The 27,626-nt window shown below is 42.2% G+C and overlaps 1 protein-coding gene across 3 annotated transcripts in view; it reads left to right on the forward strand.

The window, feature by feature from the left end:
• Positions 1-8,322: 8,322 nt before the first annotated feature.
• SCUBE2 (signal peptide, CUB domain and EGF like domain containing 2) overlaps positions 8,323-27,626 on the forward strand; it is a 45,359-nt gene continuing 26,055 nt past the window's right edge. For all 3 annotated transcript variants that reach the window (XM_087746742.1, XM_087746740.1, XM_087746741.1), the window contains exons 1-10: positions 8,323-8,428; positions 10,818-10,940; positions 11,388-11,513; positions 14,539-14,673; positions 20,396-20,521; positions 20,917-21,033; positions 21,916-22,005; positions 23,637-23,753; positions 24,756-24,878; positions 26,726-26,842. In XM_087746742.1, the coding sequence (XP_087602868.1) occupies positions 8,323-8,428; positions 10,818-10,940; positions 11,388-11,513; positions 14,539-14,673; positions 20,396-20,521; positions 20,917-21,033; positions 21,916-22,005; positions 23,637-23,753; positions 24,756-24,878; positions 26,726-26,842 (1,180 nt within the window). The remainder of the gene's footprint in view (positions 8,429-10,817; positions 10,941-11,387; positions 11,514-14,538; positions 14,674-20,395; positions 20,522-20,916; positions 21,034-21,915; positions 22,006-23,636; positions 23,754-24,755; positions 24,879-26,725; positions 26,843-27,626) is intronic.

Consider the following 27,626-nt stretch of genomic DNA (forward strand, 5'->3'; position numbering starts at 1 on the left):
CTTATCAGAGCAAGATTCTTTTTTGATTTCACAGTAGCATTAGGAAGATGCAAGGGCAATGTCCAAGCCACTCCTCGTGCTGGGTGGGTGTGAATTCTTTCACAGTCTGGAGCTTACAGGAGCATTTCACAGTACTTTGTGTGTGCAGGTTTGGTTTTGTTTATTTTTTTTCCATCTTTGGAAGGGCAAAAACAAAATAGATGTACTTTATTCTAAGAATTTCACATATTCAACTTAATATTTTGAGATAATCTTTACATGCTTGCCCCAAATTGCTTATTTGTGTATTAATAATAGCAAAAAAAATTTTTTTACAGTGCTTTCAGCTATATTTAAGACAACTTTACTAGGCCTGTGTATTTCAGAGGGAATATGTCTATGTAAGAAAAATGTTGGATTAATTATTTTGACCGTTACAGATTAGTTGATCCTGTTAAAACCATATCTCTCATAGTATTAAGTATGGATTAATTTTATCTTGCATGAGGTAATTAACCCTGAATTAAGGTCGGTTTTTTCCCTTTTTTTTCTCTCCCCCCCCTTTTCTTTACACAAGTTCACCTAGTGTGGCACGATACCATTGGTTTAATGGCTTGCTTTGGCGTGGATCTTTTTGACCTCATTACGACAGTTAGCGATACCTGAGGTGGACACAGGCTGAGGTTTGCTGGTTCCCAAGTGGTGAGTTCTTTGGCTAGCACGTGAGGATGGAGCTGTCCCTCAGTGACAGCAGCCTGTTGTGCAAGCTGTCCAGATGCAAAAGGAAGATGCAGAGGTCATCTTCTCAGCTCCTCAGTCAGTTTATTTTCACAGGGAAGACCACTTTGTGATAGACCCTTCCTGCTTGTCTCACAAGGGCAACTATGCTTAATCCCAGTAGGATTCAAAGCACTTTTTGGTATGGATTTCTGATTCTGGAAGGATTTGCTTCACTGAAGAGCAGTAGAAGATTCTGAAATGCAGCAGAAAAAACATAGGTTTTGTTGGATACAGAGGCCACCAAGGAAGACTGAGATAGCTCTGTGGCAGCCTGTGCTAGGGTTTTGGGAGGAGATTTGCCTGGCATATCTAAGAACAGTTCAGTCTGTAGTTGCAGCCATAATCCCTACCACTCTTCAGTGTTTACCACAAACCAGCCTACTTGTTTCATTGATGTAGCTAGCATCGGTCCCACAGAATAACGTTAGGATCCAGCATTTGCTCCTTCCATGCCAGTCTGCTGAATTGGATGACTCTGTGTAAGAACAAATGGTGTAGTCGGCATCTTTTACTCTTCAACTAGAGCTTTGTAAAATCCATTTTCCTTTTTAAAACTTGCATTGCATTTTTTTGTTCAGAAATGAGCTATGGAATAATGCAATTGTAACCTTTTTTTTTTTCCTATTACTTTTCTGAAATAGGGGAACAGGTTTGGTAGGTGCAGGTTGATGTGGCTGTGCTGTTTTTCTGTGTTTTTTTTTTTTTTTTGTAACAGTTAATGGGAAAAGATAATGTTTTTTTAACAGCAGACATGCATTCTGTAAAGAGAAATATAATGATAAAATATAAGTAGTTCATAATGCAGTAAATATATAGTGCTAAATTGGCCAAATATGTTTACAGGCTGATACCTGATTTGAGGAAAAAACCCAGGCTATCACCTGTCAATTATTTATGCTTCTTTGATTAATGCTGTCAGACTTGATACAATGATACTTTATATAAAAAGAAAATGCAAATTAATAAGAACTTGTTTTAAATGTAATGAAATACTATGATGATAAGTTTATACAAAAAATAGCCTTTACCTGCCATAAACTTAACCATCTGACATTCTGCAGCTGAAAACATATTCATGAACTGAAGACTATTCCACAACTTTTTCCATTATGAAGAGTATTTTTCAAATTGTTCACATGGGACCTACTAGCTGGATGATCCATATTTTTGATGTGTTTTGAATTCATGAATATGTTAAGGTTTCTGCAGTGAAACTATTCAGAGTTAACTTTTTCTGTATACTGTCAAATGATTTTTGTCCATAGTGCAAGATACTATAGGATACTTGAAAATACTTGAAGATATTGTACATGTACTTCACATCTTTGTAGTTCTTTATACCTAGAGATTGGCTGTTAAACTAAGATAAAGCATCAATACCTTATAAACTATATATTTTACTACGTGGGGAAATCACTGGCTTGTTTTTTTTAAGGGCGGGTGTTGAAGTTTACATTATAACGACAAAACCAGGTACTGTTTTTCCTTTTTTATTTTTCCTGTGACATTTCAATCCATTGGACATTAAATGTGAATTGGATATACAAAACAGTTTTACAGGTGTAGCTCATTTGCTGAATTGCAATAAAATTTGTCTTCTAACATGAGAAATAGAATTAATGTGCTATTTTCAAAAGCCTGTTATTACAATTTGGCTAATCATCTTTTCTTCTTTGCCTGACTGCAGGTATGTATGACATTTTAGTGTCTGATTTCAGGAGATGTTTTTTGTACAGTTTCGTATCTGATCTGTTCAACTAAATGCCTGCCTCCCTCCCAGCACCAGTGTAGCCTTCTTGCAAGCAGTTGTTGGTCAGACTGCCACCAGTGGAAGAGATGCCTACTCAGTAATCAGGGCATGGGGAGAACAGGAAGGCAAAGGGACTAATGCAGATCTTGGAAAGTAGCTGTGAGTACACACACACGTATGTGCTGCCATTTATATTAGCTTTTTTCCTACCTTAGGAAAACTTTTGATCCCAATAACCGAATTTTGGTGGAGGTCTCCAAATTTTATGTTCTGAAAAATACAATTAATCACCTCTAGGTACTGTGTACTCGACCTTTCTCTTTATGTGAGAGGATCCATGGATCCACTCCAATTGTTGGAAATGTAACTATCTGATGCTTCAAATATAAGGTTAAGTGAGAAAATAGCACTGTCTTCCATTTCAGTCTCTGACAACATCTGTGGCATATGTGTGTGCCCAAGCATTATTGCCTGTATTGCCTGTTTCCTACTTTTTTTTTTTTTTCCCTCCTTTGCCCAGGGTAAGATCTAGCTTGACAGATAGTCCCAGAGGAGGAATTGTTGGGTGGAGGGTTTTACTGGCACAGAGGCAAAAGTATGGTTCCTTCCCTCTCCATTCATTCACTTTTTGAACGATTTGATGTACATACCGATGTAGTGGAGCCCTGTATAATCTTCGTTCATTAGATACTGCTCTGCTTATCTCACCTTGAAACTGGTTCTGCCTGCCTTACTGTATATTAAATCTAGTTTTTAGATTTGAGTAGAGTAGTAAACAAATGTGAGCGCAACTCATTTGTGGTTATGCTTTTGTAACTTTTCTGCTGCCTATGTCCTGACAGTTTTATGTGTCAATTGTGTGAGAAGCAGGGAGACCAAGTCAGTCTTACTCACTTTCATCTCCTGCTTCATCCAAAATGCACTCTCCAGGACATCCCTGCTTGAGCAGGGGGGTTGGACAAGATGACCTCCAAAGGTCCCTTCCAACCTCAGTCACTCTGATTCTGCGGTTCCTCCCCACGTACAATGACAGGAGCAGGTAAGAAGGCTGAATGCCACTTCCCCCATGTTGTATGGTTTCTGCCGTTCCTTAGTAGCCTAGTGTCTGCAGAAAAGAGCTCATCCTTCAGGTGCACTATTTTTCCTGTGTTGTAGGGAGCTGCCTGCTCTTTCATCAGCTATAGCCGGAGAGACTTGCTTGTACTTCTGACCTGCATGTTAGCAATGGCTAATTTCTGCATTGACAAATTTCTGTTTTCAAGCTGACAAATACAGCAGGTAATTTTCTCAGCCTGGGAACAGTGGTTCAAGTTAGGACTATTCTGAAGTGGCTGGGGTTCACTCTGTGTTAAACTGTACAAAGTCATCATTGGATGTTTTGTACCATCAGGGAAAACGCAGAAGGGAAGGAGTTTGGTCATTATTTGGAGGTATCTCTGCTTCCGTCACCTCTCTCTGCTTCTCCCGCCACATACACCCTGGTCTGTGGTGAAGGCTTTTTTTAAACAAAGCTAAATAAAAAGTGTTAAGATCTCTCCTGCGGGAGCCACATCAGTCTTTGAGCAGGCAGTGATTCTGCACAACTAACAACTGATGGTGTCATCCCGTGGGCTTGCTGGGGGAGATGCTGAGAGGGTGGACTCGGCCTGCCCCGTGCTCTGATGAGGTGGTGCTGGTGGCCTGAGCCTTGGACAGGTTGGGGCGGGGGGGGGTGCAGTCGTGAGCTTGGTACCTGCTGCCAGGTGTGCCATGCTTGTGTGAAATGCCAAACCTGCCTCTCTTGGAAACTGAGATCATCTCGATTCCCTAGGCTTATTACACCTGCTGCTTGTAATTCCTCTGCAGGGCACTATGAGGATGGATGTGGGGCAGGCCTGGATGGAGCTGTGAGGTAAGCACAGCTTCAGAAACACGTTCACTTCATCACAAGTGGCCTCAAATCCTTCAGACTTCCTGCAAGGGGAAGGAACAAAAAGAACAGGGGCCTTGGTGAGCAAAGTGTGTGGTGCAACTGCTGGGTTCACAGCGCTTTTCCAAACGTCAGGTCTGAGGCAGTTTTATAGAAGGTGATGCTTATTAATGTCTGTTGGTGAGGAGAGTTTGAGTGCTAGGCAATGATTATCTGTTGACTAACTGGTCCAAACATGTGGGTCGAGAAATGTGCTTGTGTTATGATTTGTTGTTGTGATGACTTGGAAAGTTCTTGCCAAGTACAAATGTCAGAGCACTGCACCAAGCAGATCTTTGTCTAAAAGTTATTTCACATAGCAAAAAGTCTCCTTTTTTTTCCCTATTAACTCAAAGATGTATATTCGTTAATAGAACATACTGTATTCAGTCCTGCAATAAACAGGAACTGTTCTTCTTCAGTGACAGTGGCGGTTTAAGATACAGATCCTACAACATTTAAAATATCACTGATGGATCTGATGTTTGTTTCAGGGAAGTTCTTCTACCGGTGGCATAAAAAGACTTAGATAAGGAGTATAAATTATGTGAGAGGGTCTTTTAGACTCCTTGTGACCAGAGGAACCCCCGATTTCCTCATTGTTTGAGATAAGCCATGTGCAGGTCCTGCTCCCAGTGAAAGCCACTGTTAAACTGCAAAACTGAATGCTGATTACTGAAGATGTGTTATTTTATGTAGAACTCAGCAACCTATTTGGTAGCTCGGAAAACCCTTGGATACTAAGATGGAAAGCATAAGTGCAAAAGTTTGATTCATTTCAAAGAAAAACAATTGTTCAAAACCCAGTATACATCCGGAGATGAGTAAGACTTGAAACTACAGCTCTGAGACATTATGTGTGTGAAAAGCTTTGGAATAATTAAATATTTGAAAGTATTTCCTCACCTGACTGTCTACCCCTTTCCCTTTTTTTATTCTGGCATCTCCCACCCCCCGCCCCCAGTTGTTCTCAGCTTCTGTCACAAGCACTCATTGTGCTCGCTCAGTCGTGTTAAATTTTGGGTCAATATGAAGCAGACCCACTGCTTCTCACTACATTATAGTACAAATTAAATGGCAATCTAGATGTCTTCAAATAATGTTTGCTTATCATTAAAAAAAATAAAACTTAACAAGGATTATAAAGCATAAAGCAGTTTTTTTCCCAAATTTTCAGACAAAAGTATTTGACTCTACTCAGGAGATCAGGTACAGAATTTCTGGAGCGGTTTTTACATCGAACTGCTCTGTGGCAGCTTAGTCTCGATGTCTGACTGTGAGGTGACTTTGAGTGATACTTAAAGTGGAGGGCAGGGGGGAATTGGGGATCTTGCCTGTATGGAAGAGTTCCTTTGGAGCAGCAGATAGTGTTCGTAGCACTGTTGTGCTCCTGGCAGTCCAAAGAGATCAGACAGTGTTAGCGAGAAGAAGTTCTAGGTTTTGCAAGATTGTAAGGGAGCACGCCCATTGGTACAATTGGAAAAAGCAGACAAGTTTTCTGATGTGCAGCCTGTCTCCAAACATAAAACAGCCAAACTTCTCTCTTGCCAAAGCATCTGTGAAACATAACTGAATGGGACTCCGGTCCACACAATACTGAGAAAATTTAGTTCAAGACTAAAATGCTGTATAGTGTCTAGAAGAGCAAAAACTTTGCTCTTGGTTTTAGGATCAGTATGCATAATGTATGAAAATATCCCATTTGCATACACTTCTTGCAGGTATTTACCAGTAGCTATTGTCCTCCCTAAAACTTTCTGACTTTATTTTATTTTTAATTGCTGAAAAAAAACCAAACGGTGCTATTTGGGATCTCTTCCTGTTGAACTGCCCCTGGTATGTTTGTTTTTCTTTCATCATACTTAACTTCTTGCTGAAGCTGAGTCTTAAGAATTTTTCTGGCTTCTCTCTCCCAGTGAAGATTTTGGTACCCAGTGCGGTCATCTGTCACTTTGACTCTGTAGTTGAATAGAAATAGTTAAGAAGGCTACAGAAAGATGTCCGAGTTGAGGTCTGATCTTCTCTCTGGTTTGTGTCTTTAAAGAGATATTTTAATGGCAATTCATCATCATAAACAAATGAGTATTATATGTGAAATAATAGCTAGGATCCTTCACCGAGCACTTTGAGATTTATGTGTAAGAAATGGTTTAATTAACTAAGACAAATTTAATATTGTTCCTGTTTGTTTTCCAAGCTGTGTTGAGATCTTTTGATCTAACTCAGACATTCCCAAATATTTATGTGTCACTTTATATTTTAGTTTACAGAAGTAAATAAGATGCTTTGCTTTTACCATGTCTCAGAAAGCTTTAGTTGTTTGGGGATATGGCTCTTCTCCTCAGTGTCTCTTACTGTTTTTTCTGCCACACTCTTCATATGTAGATTTTATGTCTTTCGTCAAATCTTGTGCTGAATTTTAATTAAATTAATATTGGTCAAGTTCATTGAGGGCCTTGACTGGAAAGTGCCTGAAATATGTAACAGCTTTTCTGTAAGGCAGCTTGTAGTGACGTGCCGCAATGGGAGATGGCTTCTCTGTGCATTTGGGAGAATTGTTTGTGGAGACACCGTGACTGATATCCCCAGATGAGAGGTGAGTGGATGTGGGAATTCCCATCGTAAGTATGACTGTTTATTCGTGAGAGCATGGAAACTGTGGAGAAAGTCTTCAACCATTTATTACTTTCTGTTGGTAGGGGAGGCCTGGGGTATGGTGTGGGGCTGGAGAATCCTTGGAGTGTTTAATGAGCAGCTTTATGCATTTATAGATGAGCTTGACTAAGACTGAAACCATCCAGGAGATACAATAGGTTGTTTCTCATTGGATTTTAGAAGAGAATAACTTTGATCATTTCAAAAGCAATGAAGCCTGATGCTCCAGTGAGAAAGGAAAGTGGTAATTTATAGCTACCATTAAGGAAACAAAGACAAAGACTGAGGGAAAGTTTCACTCTGAAGATTTACTAATGTGTATAAACCACCCTTACAACTAGAAATAGCTTGGTATTTCTCACAGAACAAAACAAAAGAGAAAAGGCAGCGAAATGGGGATGGGAGGGAGGGGTGGAAAAGAATACTGCCTGCTTTCGCTTGCACCGTGAAAGGTCAAACAACATTTAGGAACTTATCATTTCAGTGGATAATGGATAGGCCACTTTTACCTGCCAAGGGAAGGACAGCTGTGAGAAATCCCTGGCTGGGAAAGGAGGTGGGATGGGGCCGGGGGTGGTGGTGTGATGTTGTGGACTCTGGTATGGCCTTCAGACGGGGACTTCACGCGCTGCAGTGGGGTGCAATTACTTGGTAAAAATTGTAATACTGTATTTTTGAAGAAACACAAGCAAGGCTCGAGTGAGTTGTGTATATATGGGTTGTGACAGGGTGCAGTCATACAGGATCTTTGCAGGGGCTTGTCTCTACTAGAAAGAGACCGTTTTATGGGCCGCTCCTGAACGGGGAGCACCGGTTCCAATACACTTGCCGCTGGCACCCTCGGTCTGCGTGTGAGGTATTTTACGTACCTTCAGGAAGCGTCAGCTCCCCGGGACACCTGTGTTTAGGCTGTTGTGCAGGTGTTTGAAGGCTGGTGCCGCGGGTGGGTGCACTGGTGCGGCTGACGGAGGGTTTGAATGCGGGACGGGGCGGTTCGCGCAGGGGGGTGCGCTCGCCGCCGCCGGGTGCCTGCGGGCGGCCCGCGGGGAGGGCAGGGAGGCCCGGGCAGGGGAGGCCCGCCCAGCCCTCGCCGCCCCGCGCCCGCTGTCAGTGCGAGGCGGGCCGGCCGCCCGCAGACACCGCCCTCCGCCGCCTCCTCCCGCCCGGCGGCGGCAGCAGCAGCGAAGCCGCCGCCGCCGCAGCGCCATCGATGGGGTCCGGCGACCGCCGCGGCGCGGCGGGGCCGCGGGCGCTGCCACTGCTGCTCCTGCTGCTGCCCGCGCCGGGCGCCGCCGCCGCCGCCCTACCCCTGCCCGGTGAGTGCCGCGCCGCCGCCTCGCCTTCAGCCCTGGACAGCGGCTCCCCCCGCGGGGCACCTGGCGGTCCCGGCGCCCCGGCGGGCGGCTTTCCCCTCGGGGCGCCCGGCCGTCGCTGCCGGGGGCCAGCACCCGGGGCGGGCGGGCGGGCGGGCGAGGCCGTTGGCGAGCGGCGGCCGTTGCCGGGGTGAGGTGCGGCCGTTGGCGCGCGGCGGCCGTTACCGAGGTGAGGTGAGGTGAGGTGCGGCCGCTGGTGGGCGAGCGGGGGACCGTGAGCGGAGCGGGGGTGTCGCTCCCGGCGGGGCGCTGCAGGCACCGCCGGTGACTTCCAGATGCCGGTTTCCCGGCGGTCCGGCCGGGGAGCAGGGCTGACCCCGAGGGCAGGGCGCCTGGTTGATGTCTCACCTGTGCCGAAGGAGCGGGGAAGTAAAGTCTGCGTATGTCACAGCTTAATCTGCCTTTGGTCGCCGAGGAATAAGCCCAATAATTCTTCCTGCAGCCTCCTCCGCGTCCGCTTTGCTGCCAAGTTTAAGGCTGGGATGTTTGCTCACAGTCTCCCTCCTCCAGGGTCTCTCTTCAGCTCAGGCTGCTGTCATTACATGAGGAAATCTCCCTTCCTGTGCCCAGTGATTTTTTTCTAGCCCTCTTCTCCTTGCCTCTGTATGCATTAAGGCTGGGGTTTCTTGCTGCTGCTCTTCCCTGCACGCTGCAGACCACAGAGGATTAGTGTAAAAATAAAATAGCAGAACGGCCGTTTTGCCGCTGGCATGAGATCTAGTTGACATCTCTGTGCCATAGCTTTGGAAGAAGCCCCCTCCCTGGTGTGTGTTTTCGGGACCCGCCTTGCTGGGGCAGGTGTGTCCCCTGGCCTCCCTGGCCCGGGCTGGGAAGGGGAGAGCTTACCGTGCAGGGGTGCGCAGCCAGTGCATGCGGCTGGTGCTTCTTTCTGCCTGCTGTCTTTCCTTCACCACCCATCCTTTCCTCCTGCCCCATCTACCTGAATCCCACTAGCTGGGTGCCCCTCAGCAATTCCCTGCACCCCTCCTTGCGTGACTTGCTCCCTCAATGCACTGCTTCCCCTGGTTTTTAGTGGCTTGACTTTTCTGCTTTGAGAGGAAGCTGATTCTGCTGCTCTCTCCAGCTGTTTTCCACCTTCCCCTTGCTTTCTGGAGGTGGTATCTGAGGATCCCATCGCTGTTACTGGCTCTGTGTGCACCTGAGAGCCAGGAGAGCACTGCTGCTGTAGCACTGGCTCTTTACCTTGTTTCCTGCTGCCAAACGCCATTAGGAGTTAAAACTACATGAATACTTTCTGAAGTTGGCAACGGCTGCAGTACCTACAGGCGTATTTTGTGATTGGGGAAAAAAAAAAAGAAAAAAAAAAAGATGAATGCTATAATTGTAAATGGGAGAGGTGCTGGCTGAAATTCCCTGTTAGAAAGTGATCCCCGCTATAAAAAGAAGCTGACTATTTAAGTAGTCACCTTCTGCTGATACTCCTGCAATTCCTCCTGTTATTTTAGGAGTCACTTTTTGTACCTATGTGGGGTGCTGCTTCTGCAATTCTTCCTTTTAGCCTGTTGCTGGAAATCTTCTTGTTTCTGTGTTTAAATTCTCTTCTGCTGTATGAAAAACTTCTGCTGATGTCTTCTGCTGCCCATAACTTTTCTTCCTCTTCTTCTGTCTACACTTCTTTGTCTCCAGGGCTTCCTCCTGTTGGTGTTTCCCTTTCTCCTCATTTCCTCTGCTCTGAAGTTTCTACCTGGATATTTTGCTTCAGTATGCTGTGCTTTGTGATGGCTGGCCAGGTGATTTGGCATTGCTGCTCACCAGATACTATTCTTGTATTAAAAAAAAATTGGCATTATTTATAAATTATACAGCTGTTTACTGGTAAGTCAGCCTTTTAACGTGTTGGTGGTGACTTTGAAAGTACATTTCTGTAAACTCCCCTTGTTAGTTTAAATATCATTGGGCTTCCTGAGGGGGATGTCATGGATGCAATCAAAAACTCTTTCAATAACTGTTTTTTGTTAACCAGAAAGATTAACAGTCTCTAATGAATCTCAGTAAAACTGTTAGCTAAATCTCATGGAGTATCTAGCCCATAATAGGTTATTTTGGATGTAGTTGTAAGTGGGTACAAAAGCTTAACACAAGCTTACCTGAATTGCATACAAATACATCTATATGCAGGTAGAGCATTATGCAAATTTAAGTTCAGATACAGTCTCTGCATGTTTCTATCATGACTGCCAAATACATACAATACGTGCACACACACCACAAACAGGCGCTCAGCCTTACGTCATCTCGTCAGTAATGTGTACCGGAGAGCTGCCCTGTTCTCCACCTTCTGACATCCCTTCCAAATCTCGTCTTTCCACAGATGTGGATGAATGTGCCCTGGGGCTTGATGACTGCCACCCAGATGCTATTTGTCAAAACACCCCGAAGCTGTACAAGTGCATGTGTAAAGTGGGTTACGCTGGTGAAGGGAAGAAATGTGAAGGTAAAGTGATGGAAATGCTATGCTCTGCCTGTGTCACCATGAGGTATTTCTAAGAAGACAGTGCCATTAAAAATAATGGCTTAGAATATGAAGGATGATTTTTAAGTCAAATTAGTCATTGTTTCATCACCTGATTTACTACTTGTTTACAAAATCAAAGCCAAACAGATTGCATAGCTTTTCACCTAGTAATATCAATTGGTCTAATAATTAGTTTGTTGTTTAACCAGCAGCCTTAAAAACTATAAGGTAAAGCTACACGGGAATCTCGGGGCATTTTGTCGCTCTTTAGAAACATTCAGCAAGTAATGTGTTAAGTATAGTCTATTTGCAAGACAATGATGATTTCGGACAGCAGTTGCTGCTCACATTTACACAGTCGCATCTCTAACTGTCTATAACACTCAAGCAAGCATCCATCATACTGACTTTTGCTTTATTCCTTAGACATTGATGAATGTGATAATGACTTCAATGGAGGCTGTGTCCACGAGTGTTTCAACATACCAGGAAATTACCGCTGTACTTGCTATGATGGCTTTATGTTGGCTCATGATGGCCACAACTGTCTGGGTAAGAAGTGTGTTCATGAACCTTGTGAGTGGTGATGCTAACATAACCCTTTAACTACATCCATGGGAAATGCGTGGCGATCTGTTGGGCTGAATCAGCTCAGCTAGACAAGAATGTTACGTGTGGGACTAAGGAGTTCCAGGTACTGATGTACCACCCCCGTGTGGCTCTTTCTCCCTCTGCGAATGAGGAGGATAATTATACTACGTTTCTGTTAAGTGCTTTGGGTTAAAATGTGTGAAGTGCCATCTATTATTACACTAAATTAATTTATGTAAAAGAACATGTGCTATCATTGTCTTTTCTGTTCCAAAGTTAGTTTAGGATCAGTTCTCAGGTTGTGTTTCTGGGCTTAAAAATCTTCTCTCCCATACACCTATAATGTGTGGGCTTCTCACTCTTATTGTATCTGAGTACTTCCTGACGTGCAAGCTGTAAGGAAAGGACAATTAGGAGTGTGCGGTAGTTGTGTATGATAGAAACCACTGAAGTACAGAGGGACTGAGGCAAATGCTGGAGTTTCCCTGGGTGGTGAGTGTGAAGCAAAGTACGCATCTCCTGAAACGTGTTCAGTCCTGGTAATACTCCCTTGACCCTGCATGCACACACTCTCTCTCACCCTCTTTTCTTTATTTGAGACCTTGATAGTTTCCTTCTTTTTGTGCACCAGCAGGTGAAAATCTTTAAAAACAGGTAACAAGGTCTTGTGGTTTTACTGTGATAGTATGCTTCAGCACGCAGTGCAGCAGTGTACAGAAATGCATGCGTTGCCAGCCTGTTGGCAGTGTGGTATGCTGCTGGTGTTATTTCCCTAGGACAGAGCCTCATGTTGATGAAGCTGTCCTGCTTCCAGGACCCACGCTGGGAACCCTGTGTGGCTCTGCCCTTCACTGTGGTACCTGTCCCATTTACTTTTTCAGAGATGGCTGAGTTTTTCTCTTCTGCTGCTCTAAGTGTGGATGTGCCCGGGCAGGCTTCCATGCCCATGTCAGTCAGAGGAAAAGTTGCTCTCACAACATGATTTTAAGTTTGTAGTTAGCTTGGCTGGGTTATTTCCCGCTAGTGTGTGGCATCTCTGGCCTGTATCTTCTGCTGGGACAAATCAGAAAAGTTCTAGAGCCTCCAGTGGGATTGTGTTGGGTTTTACCTGCTGGGAACCTGGTGCGTGCCCACAGATTAACTTTGTTACAGTGTAAGTGGAGGAGAGGATGAAGTCACTAAGTTCCAAGTATTTCACTAAAGTAGAGAGGAAAGCAAAATATCTGCAGATACTTTAAAATGATAGGAAGGCCATCTTATTTTTCTCTAGTGCATTTGTGTAAACACACAGTGGAGTTCAGTTGAGGTTAACACGAAGGGCTGAATGTGAAGGAACACATTGCCTCTTACAGTGCCACCAAAGGGTGTATTCTCCTTGTATCCAGTAGCCCCTCTAGACCATGCTTCAGCTGACTTGTTTGTGATCAGTAAGACCTAAACATAACTTAGACCAAAATCTACCATCTGCTATGTTACTAGGAAGCTGCTCAGTATTGCATGGCAGACTTTTTAAAATAGAATAAAATGTCATTGACATACAATGAAGTTTTTACCATTGACCTGCCAATTTTGAGATGTGATGTAAATGTTAAATAAATATTTTGGCATGCAGCAAATTGGATCACATCTTCTCTTAATCTGTTTATTTACTTTGTTCACGCCAGGGTTGCCCTCCTCTCACCCTTATTTTTTAAGATCTCGGCTGTGTGCCTGGGTTTAAGCCAAATAGACAATTACTTGTTGGAAAGAGATGATTTTTTTGAAAGCTTTCCAAGGTCTGTAAGACAGAAACATCTGCTGGAGCTCAAATCTGTAGTACTAAAGACTCATGGTGGCTGTTTATTCATGATTGTTTGCACATTCACATCACTGTAGAACTCTAAAATATTCAGCATCTCTGTGATGGAGATATGTCAGCCGCTCTTTTTGCTACAGCAGGTCACATTCTTTTGCATCCAGTTGGCTTACTCATTGCCTTCAGTCGAAATCAAATCTGTTGTAATACTATGTTATGCTTCTTACTAAAAGCCTTTCTCTTTTTTTTTTTTTTTTTAGAAGACAGCTGTTTTATGCCAGAAATGCTACAATGTTAAATTAAAAATGTTGTAGTATTAGCACAGGAACAATGAACAGAACAGGGAGCAAACATGATGTTCCATATGAATCTGCAAATGAGACCAGTGCTTTGCCTCAGCAATGTTTTGTCCTGTTTTTTAAGGGACTGAGCACTTTCACTTCCTGTTCAAATTGGCATTTCTGAAAATTAGGGTAGGAAAATTCTTTGCTGGTAATGGTTACAAGAACCTGTGCTTATTAAGGGGTAAAATTCCAATGAACTGGAGGTTGAGATGAGCATCCTGTTGTTCAGAGGCTTAGCTGAAGTTTTTCTACTCTTTGTTTCTCTTGGTTATCTTGCAAGCAGAGCCTTTCTATATTCTCTGGTATTGTTGAAGTTCTGAATATTGCAAAATCAACATTAAAACTATTTCCAGAACTTCTGCTCTTGTCCTTGACTGCAGTCAGGCAACACAGCAGCAGCCTTGATGGTAAGTGGTGATGACCTAGATTTGAGGGAGGAGGGTAATAAATCAAACTGACCATCAGAACAGATGTGATGTGTGCATTCTAGCTAGAGTGAAAGTAAGGATCAGGGGATAGGTTTTAAGCTAAATTTATTCTGAGGTTTGTATTTTTCTTGTTCCACCTTTGCTTCAGAATGGGGTAACTCTAGTTAGTTGGCCAGCCTTTCTTGGGAGCCCTGTGACTGATTGGGCAAACTGCAAACAGAGGAAGAGCATCAGCAACAATACATTTTCCCAAGGGTTGACAGCACAACAACAACAGGCCAGCCTGGGGTGTCTAAGCTGCCCGGGTGGTTACATGCTGAGTAGATGGCTGTCTGTACTGCATATTGAGCGGCTGCTGCCAATATGGGTGTATTGGCGTTAGTACAAAGCTGATCTCTCTCTTTATCTCTCTCTTTCAGATACAGATGAATGCATGTTCAACAACGGTGGTTGCCAGCATGTTTGTGTCAACACTGTGGGGAGCTATGAATGTCGCTGTAAGGAAGGGTTCTTTCTAAGTGATAACCAGCATACGTGCATCCACCGCTCGGAAGGTACTGGCTGCTTCCCTCCAGGCACCAAGCAGGAGTTTTTGACAGAAGCTAACTGCAAAATCTCTAAAGCAGCTTCAAAAGTATTTTTAGGTTGAGTTTTTCAAAGTTGTGAAGGGTCTTGAAGTCCTCACTCCTTTTAAAAGGAACAGTGTGTCAGAATCTTCTAAGTGACTTTGAAGACTCTTTACATCCCTTCTGCCCCTTTGATCCCACCTGTATGTCTGCAGTGTTGTGCTTGTTAAAGGCTGTACTGCTGTACTCCCAGTGTACTTTATGCTCTGTTTTGCAGTTAAGCTGTGTCCTGATCCAGGGAATGGCAACAAATTGAAGGGCAGTGAGTTCTGACCATTTCCATTGGCTTTAGTTATAGGGCAATATCTGCATTACCTTCAGGTACCTTTTAGATTCCCTGTACAGTGTTTAGGTTTCAGCTAAGAGATTTATTGGTTGTCAGCCCCAAAGGTATTAAAATCACATTCTTTGTTTTGAGTGAAACCTTTATGAAGCAACTTTTGAGAGATCAGAGAGCCTTGGATATCTAATTAGACATCGGATTGAATAAAATTTTTTTGGATGCCCTTAGGGAATACTTTATAGTGGTTGCTCAGATCAGGGAGTTGTCCATTGAACTGTACAGTGAATATCTTACTGAGAAGTATTTGAAGCTGCAAAGCTTTCTTTAATCTATGGCTTATCGTTGGCATGACTATAAGAGGAATCTGAGCATGAATAAACAAATCTCACTTTAAAAATCCCCATAGTGAAGACATCAACATTTACAGACATATATGGCCATCCACACATGAGGGCACTGAGGTGGCTGTCATCTGATGTAGTCGAACTGATCTTTTGTTTGAGTTAAGAATTTGTATTCTTAGCTTCTCTGGTACTGGGCTTGGTCTCATAGGGGTCTGCTGATGCATGGTGATTTCTCAGGCCATTGCTCAGCTTGCCATTGCAGGAGCTGAGCCAGGAGTGGGGACAAGCAGGAAGGCTGCAGTGGTGGGACAAGGCATTTCCCTTCACGTTGCCTTGCTAGCAGTGATGTGTGTTTGTGTGTGTGCATGGAGGATGAATCTAAGGATGAAAATAAGTTGCTTGAACTCCTTGTCTTGTCCGATGCCAAGGGAGGAAAAACTTCCAATTCTTTTTATTCTTACTTGCTGCTACTTGAGTACCTTATACTCTCTTGAACTAACAGCAGCATTAATATGTCATTAATATTTGTTACCTAAATTGTACCTTTGGAATTCTACTTCTGTTCTCTTATTTTTAAAGATGCAGTTAACTTCTTTTAACTTTTTGGCAAAAAAGGTCTTTTTTCCGTAATACCAAATCTCCATTTAATTTAGTCTTTTTTTTTTTTCCTTTGAAAAAGAAAAGCAAGAGGAAAAAAAATGCATTTTTTTCTTCGTACTACAATACAGAAGTGTTTGTTTTGTTTTCTTTAAAAGCCATTTTTCAGGTTATCATGCTGTGACTGTTTTCCCTCCCACCTCCCCCCCATTACTCTGTAGAAGTTCTCCATGGGACTCCCCACTTTTTTTTTTTTTTTCCTTGGGTGGGCAGATCTGTTTTAAGCCAGATCTCATTGCTTTATCTTTCCCCTGACTTTGTTCTCTGCTTTTCTGCTCATTGCTGGGTTTTCTATTCTCTGCCTTGTGTATGCATCTCTCAGTGTATATACTTTATTAGTTCTCTTTTGAGACCTCACAGCATTGCTCAAAACAGCATTTGGCACCTATTGCCTAGACCATCTATTCAGTTTTGTTTCTTATCTGTAATATAAGGGAGTATTTCCTTCCCTGTCTCCCAGCCCAGTTAAGAGAGTGCATAAATTAATGCTTGAGAGACCTTCCTAGCAGTCTGCAATACTGGCCTTTACATACACAGAAGAAGAGTGAACTGGAGTCAAGATGGGAGAAATAGAGAGGCTTGGGGCTGTTGTATTCCTCCGGATGCCCAGTGTAACAGGGGAGCCTACGAGTCATCTGCCCTTCCAAGTCTATCTGCAGTTATCCTCTGGGTTCCCTGTCACCTACTATGACGTGGGACTCAAGGTCAGGTAGCTATTAGAAGAGAGTTTGATAATTAAAGTTGATTTTTCGTCTGATATGACTGTGTTGGTCTGAAGCACAGGGGTGCTCTGAGGGACTTGATGGTTCTGCCTAGCCCCTGCCTAAACAACAGGAACTCAGAGTGTCTTGGGAAGCTGTGCACAATCCTATTTTTTTCCTTGGCTGTCTGCTCTGAATGAGCTCAAATGTGACCCTGCTCGTATTCGTCTATATGTGGGAGAATGGATTTACTTTGGGAGGCTATTACAGTAGCTGACAGAGCAGCCATGCACATGTAGCTTGTTTCTGTGTTTAACTTGCTCTGTATTAGAGAATACAAAAATTTGAAGGAAAACAGAGTTTTTCATGAGTAAATATGTAGTACATATTGTGGTTGCTATTGCTATGGATGAGAAATCTTGCCACTCTCCCTTGTGGTATTTCACAGTCATAGCTATCTACGTGTTGGGCTGAATCAATGGGAGTGAATTGGACCTGCAAGATGAAAGCCACGTTTGAAATCACTGTGGACTGAAAGCTTGTACACAGCGGACCATCTCAGCTGTTGCTCTTAGAGTCCTTCTGACTGTGGAGAACAGTGATAACTAGAAAGCTTTTTGGAAAAAGTTGCCTTAACGCAAGGATGTAGAAAGCATGAAAAAAGACTAAAGCATTTGTGGGATGTCCTGTTCTGCTGGCTGCACTGATGCCACTCACCATTTGTCTATTAGAGGGTGCCTCAAAGAATCTCTGGTAGTTCTCTGTACCATTGCATGCTCTCCCTCTGTCCTATTGAGTGTCTGTTTGAGTGTGTCCTAAATGGAGCCTTAATGTTCTTAGCAGATTGGTGGTGATGTTCCTGCATCTTCTGTGTAAAAAAGACAAGGATTTAAACATAGATCATACATGTAAGAGAATAATTTAACGTGACCTGATAGGGAAATACTGTGCTGGCTTTTTGCCTGTGTCTTGCCAGTGACAGGAGTGCTCAGATCTCACTGAAGTTTGCTGGATAACTTTGTGAAGGTGCAGTCATCAGAAAGGACTCATCTGGCTTGGGGTCCGCTAGGCCAGGCAGGCACTGGATTCAGCTCTCTTGGCTGTGAGTGTGGCGATCAAGAGACTCATCCATCCCAAGACACTTGTGTATCAGTAGGGCAGGGTCTCCTGCAAGAGAAATTGTGTGTCTGGGAAGTATGTGGTGGGATTTGACTAAAACTTGTTTGGGGTTTGGTACTGGACCACAATCTGCCATTGCAACAGCTCTGGAACAATGTGACCTGGGAGGCTTTGTGTCCATGAAGGAGTTTGTAGTCACACAGTGTTTGTGGTTTTACAGACATTTCTTTAATACAACCTTATAAAATGGGGCTGAGTAGAAATCTACCACCTTTGGAAACAAGCAGCAGCTTCATAGTAAATGCTAGAATGTGTGAATGTATGTATCTTCTATGAAACACTGTCTTTTGGGCCAGCTAGATTTTGGTGGCTTTGGTCATGTACCTTGTTACACAATGGGTATTTTGTTATTAAAATGTGCCCTGGTTTGGGAAAGTGCAGTTTTAGTTTTCTGTGGAGACCTGATTGAATTCTGCTCACTCAGAATGGAGCAATCCCAAATTGAGCATTTAAACCATTTGTCTGATGTCAGTGAGCTTTACCAAAGTACCTGCTTGAACAGTTTCCCCTTTGGTAGCTCAACAGAGACAAAAGAATAACTTTGTTAACAGCAACTAAGCTGCCAATTCTCTTAATGCTTTCTAACACCTCTGAGCTAACAGACCAAATCATATTGCGTGCTTAAGAACAGAAATGTCACAAAAACACAAGAGTTAATGAGGCTAATTTGCGGCCTCATAGGTTGTCTTGTTCCTTGACTGACAGCACAATAATGGATGACAGCTTTCATGTGGGCTCCTTGGGCTGTGTCTGTGTGCTGCAGGATTTGAAGTGTCATTGTCCTGTTGGACTTCTACAGAGTCCTCACTGTGGGAAAGGAATCAAAAAGCCAATAGAGCAGAATAATCTAGGCTCTGCAATATCCATTCTTTTGTTGCTTAAAGCTGTCTTAATAGATAAAGGGTACCGTAGCTTGTGCTTCAGATGGTGAGAATAGTTGTGTGCAGAGCAAGGACCTAATTGAAGTGTAGTGGAATTATGGTGATGAGCTGACCTCTGCTTGCCAATACAGTGTTTTTGTTTCATTTAGTAATAAGGCTGCAAAAAGGGCTGTGTAAGTTTAAAAAAATATATAAGGTGTGGAATTCTTCACACAATCCCTTTTTAGCAGAATGGTCACCCTTTTCATTCTCTCTCTGGTTATGCATCTGCTCAGCTCAGTAGTTCTCTGACGTAATGTGGGATAAGCCCTTGCAGCCAAAGTATGGTCCACTTAGTCTTCTCAAATGAAATGTTCTCACCAAGAAGAAAGAGCATTTTGGTGTAACATGTCTTATAAAAGCCAAATACAACAATGCAGAGAATTTGATGGCAAAGGTGTATTCTCCATATACCTGAGGAGTACATTCAGTTGTCTTCTCTCCCAATTTTGTAGCACTATAGAATACTTTAGCAAAAATCTGTGGTGTACTATTAGAAGAAAAACTATTCTTTAATTTGGTCTAATGATCCCATTTAATAACTCAGCCAGCTGCTGTGTAGTTTTAAGTTGTGCGTGTACAAATTGTGTCACCATCTTGCCAATGGCAAAGGCGTTGATTTAGCTGAACCATGGGGCAAGGTGAAAGAAGTTATTACAATAATTCTAGGAACAATTCCTCCCTGTTTAATTGACTTGAACTTTTTGCAAAGACCAGACAAGACACTCTGGCAGTCATTGAGTGCTGGTGCATGAACAGCTTGTAACTGTCAGAGACAAAAATGACAGGATGTTTTTAGGAGGTGCACCAAAAGGAAGAAAGCCAATAGTGTCACATCACTTTTTCATTTGGTTAAAGCAAGTACTGGCACTAAATTCTGTCCAGCTGGGAAGGTGTGTAGAAATACAGAACACTGTGATAATCCCCAGTGGGATTATTTTGGGAGGTATTTATTAAAATCAAGAAGAAAAAAAAAATGGTTATCAAAAAAGAGAACTGACATACAGCATATGTACAATGTGCATGTCTGCCTGGTCACTACTTGGTCACTGCTGAGGTGGGTTATGACTGAGAATCTGCTTTGTCGGCCAGTAATTGAAATAGAGATGACTTTTGTGACTGTTTGCTTAGGCATTCCTGTGTCTGGTGGCTGTTCTTTTAAGCAGAGAAATAACAACTTCACGTTAGGCTTTGATCTTGCCAGGTATCAGCCACCTTGCAATTTTTGTAAAAGAAATGAGGAGGTTTTATAAACACTGGTATAAAGTGAGAGCATTGGATGAGAATGCAGATACTGTACAAGTCTAGGGATGTTGCTTTTCGACTTTGCAGTCAAAGAACATGAGCACAGAAAAGATGGAGAAAAGTTGAGGCTGTTCACTTTGCAGGATTGGACTTTCTGCCTTTCCTGTCTGTAAACTTATTCTTCTTGTCCTAACACTGTAGAGTCTTCCCAGAAGTAGCAGGCTGTTGTCTGTGTGTGTACTGAACTGACTTTATTTGACTGTTGCCTGCACACATTGATGAAGAGGATTCTGATGCTCTTGTACTTGTCCTGTTTTGCAGAAGGCATGAGCTGCATGAATAAAGATCATGGCTGTGCTCACATCTGCAGAGAAACACCCAAAGGAGGAGTTGCCTGTGAATGCCGACCAGGATTTGAACTGTCCAAGAACCAGAGGAGCTGCATTTGTATGCAACATTCTGCATATGCTTATGGTTTCCCAAAGTGAACAAATAGTGTTCTGTTTGCAGTGATATGGGATTTGGTATGTTATAGCTAAACTGGGATGACAGGCCTAAATTGTGTGCATTTGAATTAAACTACAACCAATGGCTTTGCTGGACACTCTCACACTGGTCTATTGGTTGCTGCAGTATCTGTAGTTTGGGAGCTGCACCATCATTCATAATGAGGGGGAGTTCAGCTCCACAAGAGAGCCCTACAGTGCTTCAGTCTCACAGAGTTCTTCAGGAAAGGGACATGTGGGGAAGGTGTATTGGATGGTCAAATGGAGACAAAATTGCACACTGTCTTTCAAAGATGCTGGAAATATTGTGAGGTGTAATGTATATTTTCTTCCTAGTAACATGTAATCATGGAAATGGTGGCTGTCAACATACATGTGATGATGCTGATAATGGGCCCATTTGTGGATGTCACCCCAAGTACATCATGCATGTGGATGGGAAAACCTGCCTGGGTCAGTATACAGTGGAGGGAAGTAGTTTTCTGTTGATGACTGACTCTAGTGTGATGTGGTGTTGCTGTGTGTGCATGATTAATGCTCCTCATAAGAGTACGGCTAGAAAATGTCAAGGAATCCAAAACTAAGAAACCTGCTAGTGCAGTTAGTGAGTGAGTTGGTTGGGTCCAGGCAACTTATGCTTCACTATATAGGTAGCTACCTAATACTACTGCAGCCTGTAATTATCACTGGTCCCTTTGAAACACAAGGCCTGTCACTAACCAGAGAAGATTGCCTTCCCTCTAGAATATTTTAGGTTCAGTTTCTTATATAGCATGAGCCAGAGAGTGTAACCAAGCAGTATGTTTGTTAAAACCAGAACTCTGAATTCAATTAAAGTACAAGTTTTGCAAGGCAGTTATCCAGTAGAGAAAGCACTTAAGATTTATAAACTCTTCCAGTCTCTGGAAGAGTTTGTCAGTTGATTGAAATCAAATGCTCAGGCATAGTTGGCTGCTCCTTGTATTAGTCCATGATAGATGATGACAGTGTGCTCTTAACAGAACAGTTCATGACAGTTCAATTAGCTCTTTCATGTTGTTGCTGTTCACCGCATCCATAGCACATCTTCTGTTTTGTTAAGAATACTGAAGCAAACATGAATTGTAAGGAAGCAACAAAAGCAAAGTATTCTCATGGTTTTGACTGAAGGGTCTTCATGATTTTCATTATTACTTTCTTTTTTAAAAAATAATTTATTTCTGCCTAGTCAGTTCTGACTGTCTCTGATAATTCAGTGTGCAATGCAGCTGTTTGCATGTGTGTACGTATTGGGTATCAGATGAGGCTTCTGGTCAGGGCACCTTTACTCATTTGCTTTTTTCATGTTCCTTACAGAGAGGGAAGAAGCTGCTGTTGAAATTTCTGAGGGAAACACTACAGCAGCAGCTGATGTGGACAAGAGGGTGAAGCGACGGTTGCTTATGGGTAAAAATGCTTATCCAAAATAATTTTGCTGTTTGCCAAAACCTTCCAGATTGAAGAAATTTTTTTTTATTGTAACCATCAAGCTCTGGGCTGAATTCTGCCTGAGATGCTCCAGGAAATAATATTATTCCATAATGTATAAGAAACTATGTACATTGTTTGTGATGGTTGGTAGGAGGTGTCAGGAACTTGCCCTTGAAGTAGCATATGTTTCCATGGTTCTAATTCATCCTGGGAATGCACTACAATCCCTTCTGTGCTACAGTTTTAGCCAAGTGATTGTGGAGGAAGCAGTGTTTTACCTGCTTCTCTTCAATTGAAAGTATACTTCTGCATGGAAGAGAATTGGGCCCAGTGGTGGACTGCATCTAGAAGGACAAGTTAGGATACAAGGCCATCTTATTCTCCTAGGGGTGTTTGCATCTGGCCCAGAATGCCAGCCTCTGAGGGTCTGTCACTCTTGGGAAGGCACTGGCATGAGAAACAATCACCGTGGTCTCAGGGCAGCTAGGTCAGTGGATATCCACCTCTCAAAAGCCCTTACTCCAGGCAGTCAGGGTGATTTACTGTGCTTTGGCATTTGCCACAGAAGTGGCGTGGAGCATGGAGGCTGAGGAAGAAACTACCAAAAAGTATAGGGCTAGCTCTAAGCTCCTGAATCCATATTTAGACACCTAAATGAATAGCCTCATTTTCAAAAAAATGACATCTCTGTGGAAAGAGGAGGAAAGAAGAGGCAGTCTGTCTTCACGTGGAGGTTGGATACAACCTCCCACTATTGAATGTGAGATGAGAGACTGGGAGGGAATAAACCAGTAAAGGTCGCAAAACTTGACAAGTAGCATATGCTTGATGCTGCAGAAAACTAGGAGACAGAGCTAGAAAAAGTGGATTTCAAAAAGCAGACATAGAAAATGATCTTTGCAGATCTCTGAATCAATATGTGCTGGATAAAATTGCATTTGTCCAGCCAGTGAAAAGGTCATTAGACTGACTGAGGTGGTTAGACTGACTACCAGACGATGAATGCCAGAGAGTGAATTATTTCTGTTTAGTTGAATGTGAAGGAACTGTATTTTAGGCGTGTTTGCTAGAAAGGTTTGGTGAGATTTAGACATAGTTTGCATAGGGGGAAGTTAGAGGAACATTAGGTTGAGATGGCACCTGGGTTACAAGCCTGAAGGAATTCTCAGAGTGGGTGTAATCCACCATGACTGAGTGCACAGGTAGCATGTAAAGGTGTGTTGGGAGGGATTTAAGAAAACTGGTTTAGTAGTGCTGAGTGTAACCAGGTGTCTGAGCACTGATGGGATCTGTCAGTGGATCAGCCCAGATTGAGCGCGGGCATAAGGAGACAGAATGACAGGGACAGATTCATCATCAAGGAGCAGGGATTTGTGTTTAAGGGCTAGAATATCCAGAGACAATATCTTAGTTTGCAGAGTCTCAGCATAAAACTGGACATAGCTGAGGCAGGGATTTTGCCAAGACGTGTTTAGTAGTTGCTCATGTATACTAGACTAAATGTGGTTGAATAGCAGCGTGCTGGGAACTATACCTTGTATTACATGATGTTTCTTGTTGCCATTATAATATCCCTGAGCAAACTTCAGCTTTATCTTGTTGGCTAGAAACGTGTGCAGTAAATAACGGTGGCTGTGATCGTACATGTAAAGATACATCAACTGGAGTTCACTGCAGCTGTCCTGTTGGATTCACGCTCCAGTTTGATGGGAAGACATGTAAAGGTGAGTTTTATACTTGTGGACACATGCATACCAACACCCTGCTGTAAGGTATTAATCTCCAAATGAAAGTAATCCAGTGTCAAGAGGAAAAGCCAGTATGTGTAATCTGACCTAAGGAAGGACTGCAGCCAGGGGTAGACACACCAGTTCCATCACATCAGGTGCATCATGTGCAGAGAATCTCTGCTGCTCTGCCCTCCCCCTCACTACTTCCACCCCTGCTGCAAAGATGGCCTCATTTTTCACAGGCGAGGTCTGGTAGGAGGTAATACAGGTCTGTGGTGAGGTAGAGGTAGGCATGTAGGTTGTCACAGGCGTACAGTCCAATAGTCTGCTATTTTACCTGCAGTCAGCTGGGTGTTAGAGCAGTTTGTAAGTAAATATCAGTGTGTAAACAGGGACGTGTGAGTAGAATTACTTATACTGGTCCAGGCAGCTCTAATGAGAGTACTGGAAAGGAGCAAAGGGACATTTAGGTTGTATGTTAGAATACATTTTCCAGTAATTAGATGTTAAGACTGTTCTGCTAGGCAAAAATGATGAAATCCACATGCCTGAGTCAATTAATATTAGATAAAGAACTCATTCTAATATTGGCATGAAAAGGACAGTGTAGCTCAGGAAGTCTCCTCTGTCTGAGATTTCTGCAGGGCTTAGGAAGAGGAAATGGAGAGAATGTTTAAAAAGCTAAAACCTGTTAGAGAGCATTTAAGTCAAAGTGTTTCCAAACAGAACTTAGGGAAATGGTCTTTTGTGAATACATGTACCCAAAAGTAACTGACAGCAATATGCTAAATGAAAGCAACTAACACTGTCATGGGGCTGAATGGGACAGATCATTCTTAAGAGCTGGACCTGATCTTCCTTAAAATTTGTAGTAGTCTCGCTAGATTTTGTTTCTGGGCTTCTCTAACCGATTGGACGTGACTGTTTTCTGGATTTGGCAGTGGAAGTATGTTGAATGTACTGTGTTTATTTGCTGAAGCCCTTTTTTTGTTACAGATATTGATGAATGCCAGTCCAATAATGGAGGCTGTGATCATTTCTGTAAAAACACTGTTGGCAGTTTTGATTGCAGCTGCAGAAAAGGATTTAAATTATTAACAGATGAGAAGTCTTGTCAAGGTATGTGCAATGGAGAGGCAATAGAAGTAGAACAAATCAACGTGGCTTGGACATCTACTACAATGATGAAGTGATAATGGACTCCAGAATAATTTCTGTGCCTCAGTTTTGTTTGGTTTTGGTTGTTTTTTTTTTCCTTTCTGAAACAGCTGTTGAGTTAATACAGTTGGCTTGCTACTATTGTAGGAGGTATGTTTAATGGCACAGTGAACTATCATCTGGAAGTGACAGAGATAGCATCATATTAAAAGGCTCTTTATGAGGATAATGCTTCCCTCCCTTCTATTAATGATCTTAAAATAATTTACAGGGAAAAACAGACAATATCTCTCTGTCCATCTTACTGACTAGTTCACCATTGAGTGAAATTATTTTTTCTCAGTGGGAAATTTAGGTGCCATTTAGATGTTCATTATTTAAAGAAAAAAAGATATAACATGATCTATGAAATTATAGGCCTGTAGACAGACTGGAATGACTATTCCCTAGAACATCACAGAGCATTTGATTTTTAGGATGACATGGATTTCTTCTGTGAGACTTAAAGTATATTTGCTTTTCTGTATAATGGGTTGTACATATAGAGTTAGCAATCCTGTTTAAGCTGCTTAAATATGTGAAAATGTAAAGATCAAAATGGTCTGTGGTTTTGGAAAAGCTACAATATGAAACAATGTAAAGCCAATCAGCCAGCTGGGGAGGTGAATAATTCCATTTCCTAGACAACCAGCTGATATTAATGATGAATTTCAGAAAGCTGAACTGACCAGCAGAAAATAATGCTCACCTGGGGTTTTGGGGCATTCTTATCCTTTTTAAATCAGACAAAGAAGGACAACTATTTATATGCAACAAACTTACTATAAAACCATAAGATTTTCAAGGTAGTTTGTGGTTTTTTTTATTGAATCTGTTTATGAATGTATTTTAAAGACTTGCATCTCCCTTTTGTCCCTGTCACTTCTGTTACTGTCCCTAGATTGTTTCAAAAGTGGTATTTTGAAGCATGCCAAAGCCCAAGAAAAAAAGAATGATGTAATGTGTCAGTGATGTTCATGTGAACTTTTTTTGTATCTTGCAACATTCTTACATGGTATGCATAATGTACTAGCGCAGAAGTTTTAGGTGCTTTTGATGGTATAATAAACATTCAGGGCCTCAGAGTGATGGGAATTTTACCATTTTACCATTCAATTCACTGAGATCATGATTAGGCTATTACACTAACTATGCTTTACAAAGAAGATGTGTGCAAAGTGATTGCAATGCCAAGGAAAACTTTCATTGGAGAAAACAGATATCTCAGCAGCTTTTAGAGACAGACATTGACATCTAAATATACAGTATAATGTATCTGTGGAAAAATTCACCAAATTATTCCATTCATCTGCCTTCAGATGTATCTCACAGAACACTGTGATTTTCAGTAGACTTAAATCAGGCACTGCATATTCATACAGAGTTAAAAATGTGGCCTTTGCTTTTATTTATGAGGAAAAACAAAGGCAATACTTTCTTTTGTAAATCTATTTCTGCAGAACTTATGTAGACTTTTCTTAATGAAATAAGAGTTTTGTCAGCGTTTTTTTTCTCCCATAGAAGAGGAATAATTTATTTTAAACATAATTGTTAAAAATGTAGCAGCAGTTCTCATGTTCGCCAAGAAAAATCTTGTTTGGCAAACTATTTATTCTTTTAAAAGTTGTCATTTCATTATGTTACATTATTTGCTTTAAAAGAATTTGCTTAGTTTACACAAATCTGCACATCTCTGTCCAACTTTGTTAGCTCATCAGTGCTTCCTTGTCAAGCCAAAAGATACTGATGTATCCCTTTTAAACTTGCAGACATTGATGAATGCTCTTTTGAACGGACGTGCGACCATACGTGCATCAATCATCCAGGCACCTTTGAGTGTACTTGTAACAAAGGATACGCTCTCTATGGCTTCACACATTGTGGAGGTGAGTTATAAAAAGATACTACAGGCCATGCTGATAGAGTGCTGTTACCACAGGTCTAATTAGTGTCTGTGCAAGACACAAGCCTGTGTATATGCAGTAGGTACTATAGAGTAAATTGTACTCTTTGCCATGATAAGGAGACACATCCAAAGTAGGAACTAATCCTGCTCATTTCTGGCTTTGCTCAAATGCTTTTCCCTTCCCACCCTGCACCCAGAAGGCACCTGTGACTATTAGAACAAACTGAATGTGTTTTGTACCTGGATATGTAGCCATAATTTGATGGATTTTTCACATGCAGAAGTCTCATTGACTTCAGTGAAAAGTTGGTGGAATAGGACTTAAAGAACAGGAAGCTCTGGATGACTTAGAAAATTACAGTTTTGCAGGTTGCCCTTGTGCATATGTCAGATCCACATATGATGTAGATTGGAATTTAGCTGATGTAGTACCACTGATTTGCATTGGCCAAGATTAATACTCTTAAATCTTTTACGTCTTTCCTGTAAGAAAAGTTCAAGGCAAGAGAGAAAGATGTTCACAGAACCTCGTGTGTGTCAAGTGTGAATATTTCTGCGACAAATTCCCAGAATTAACATGAGGAAACATGAATAACTGGACACTAAATGGAATTAAACCTGTTTTATATAAGCTCTAGGCAAGACCTTACTGGCTCCATATGCTTACTTAATTCTGAATAAGACCTATTTATTTCTGAGGCAGAATGAGCACACTTGAACTTGGAAACAATTTGGAGATCTCTGTGTGCCTGATCTGTTCTAAC

The sequence above is a fragment of the Nipponia nippon genome, unplaced genomic scaffold (assembly GCF_047370975.1).
Source record: "Nipponia nippon isolate SJK-2023a ecotype South Korea unplaced genomic scaffold, ASM4737097v1 scaffold_10, whole genome shotgun sequence".
NCBI lineage: Eukaryota > Metazoa > Chordata > Aves > Pelecaniformes > Threskiornithidae > Nipponia > Nipponia nippon.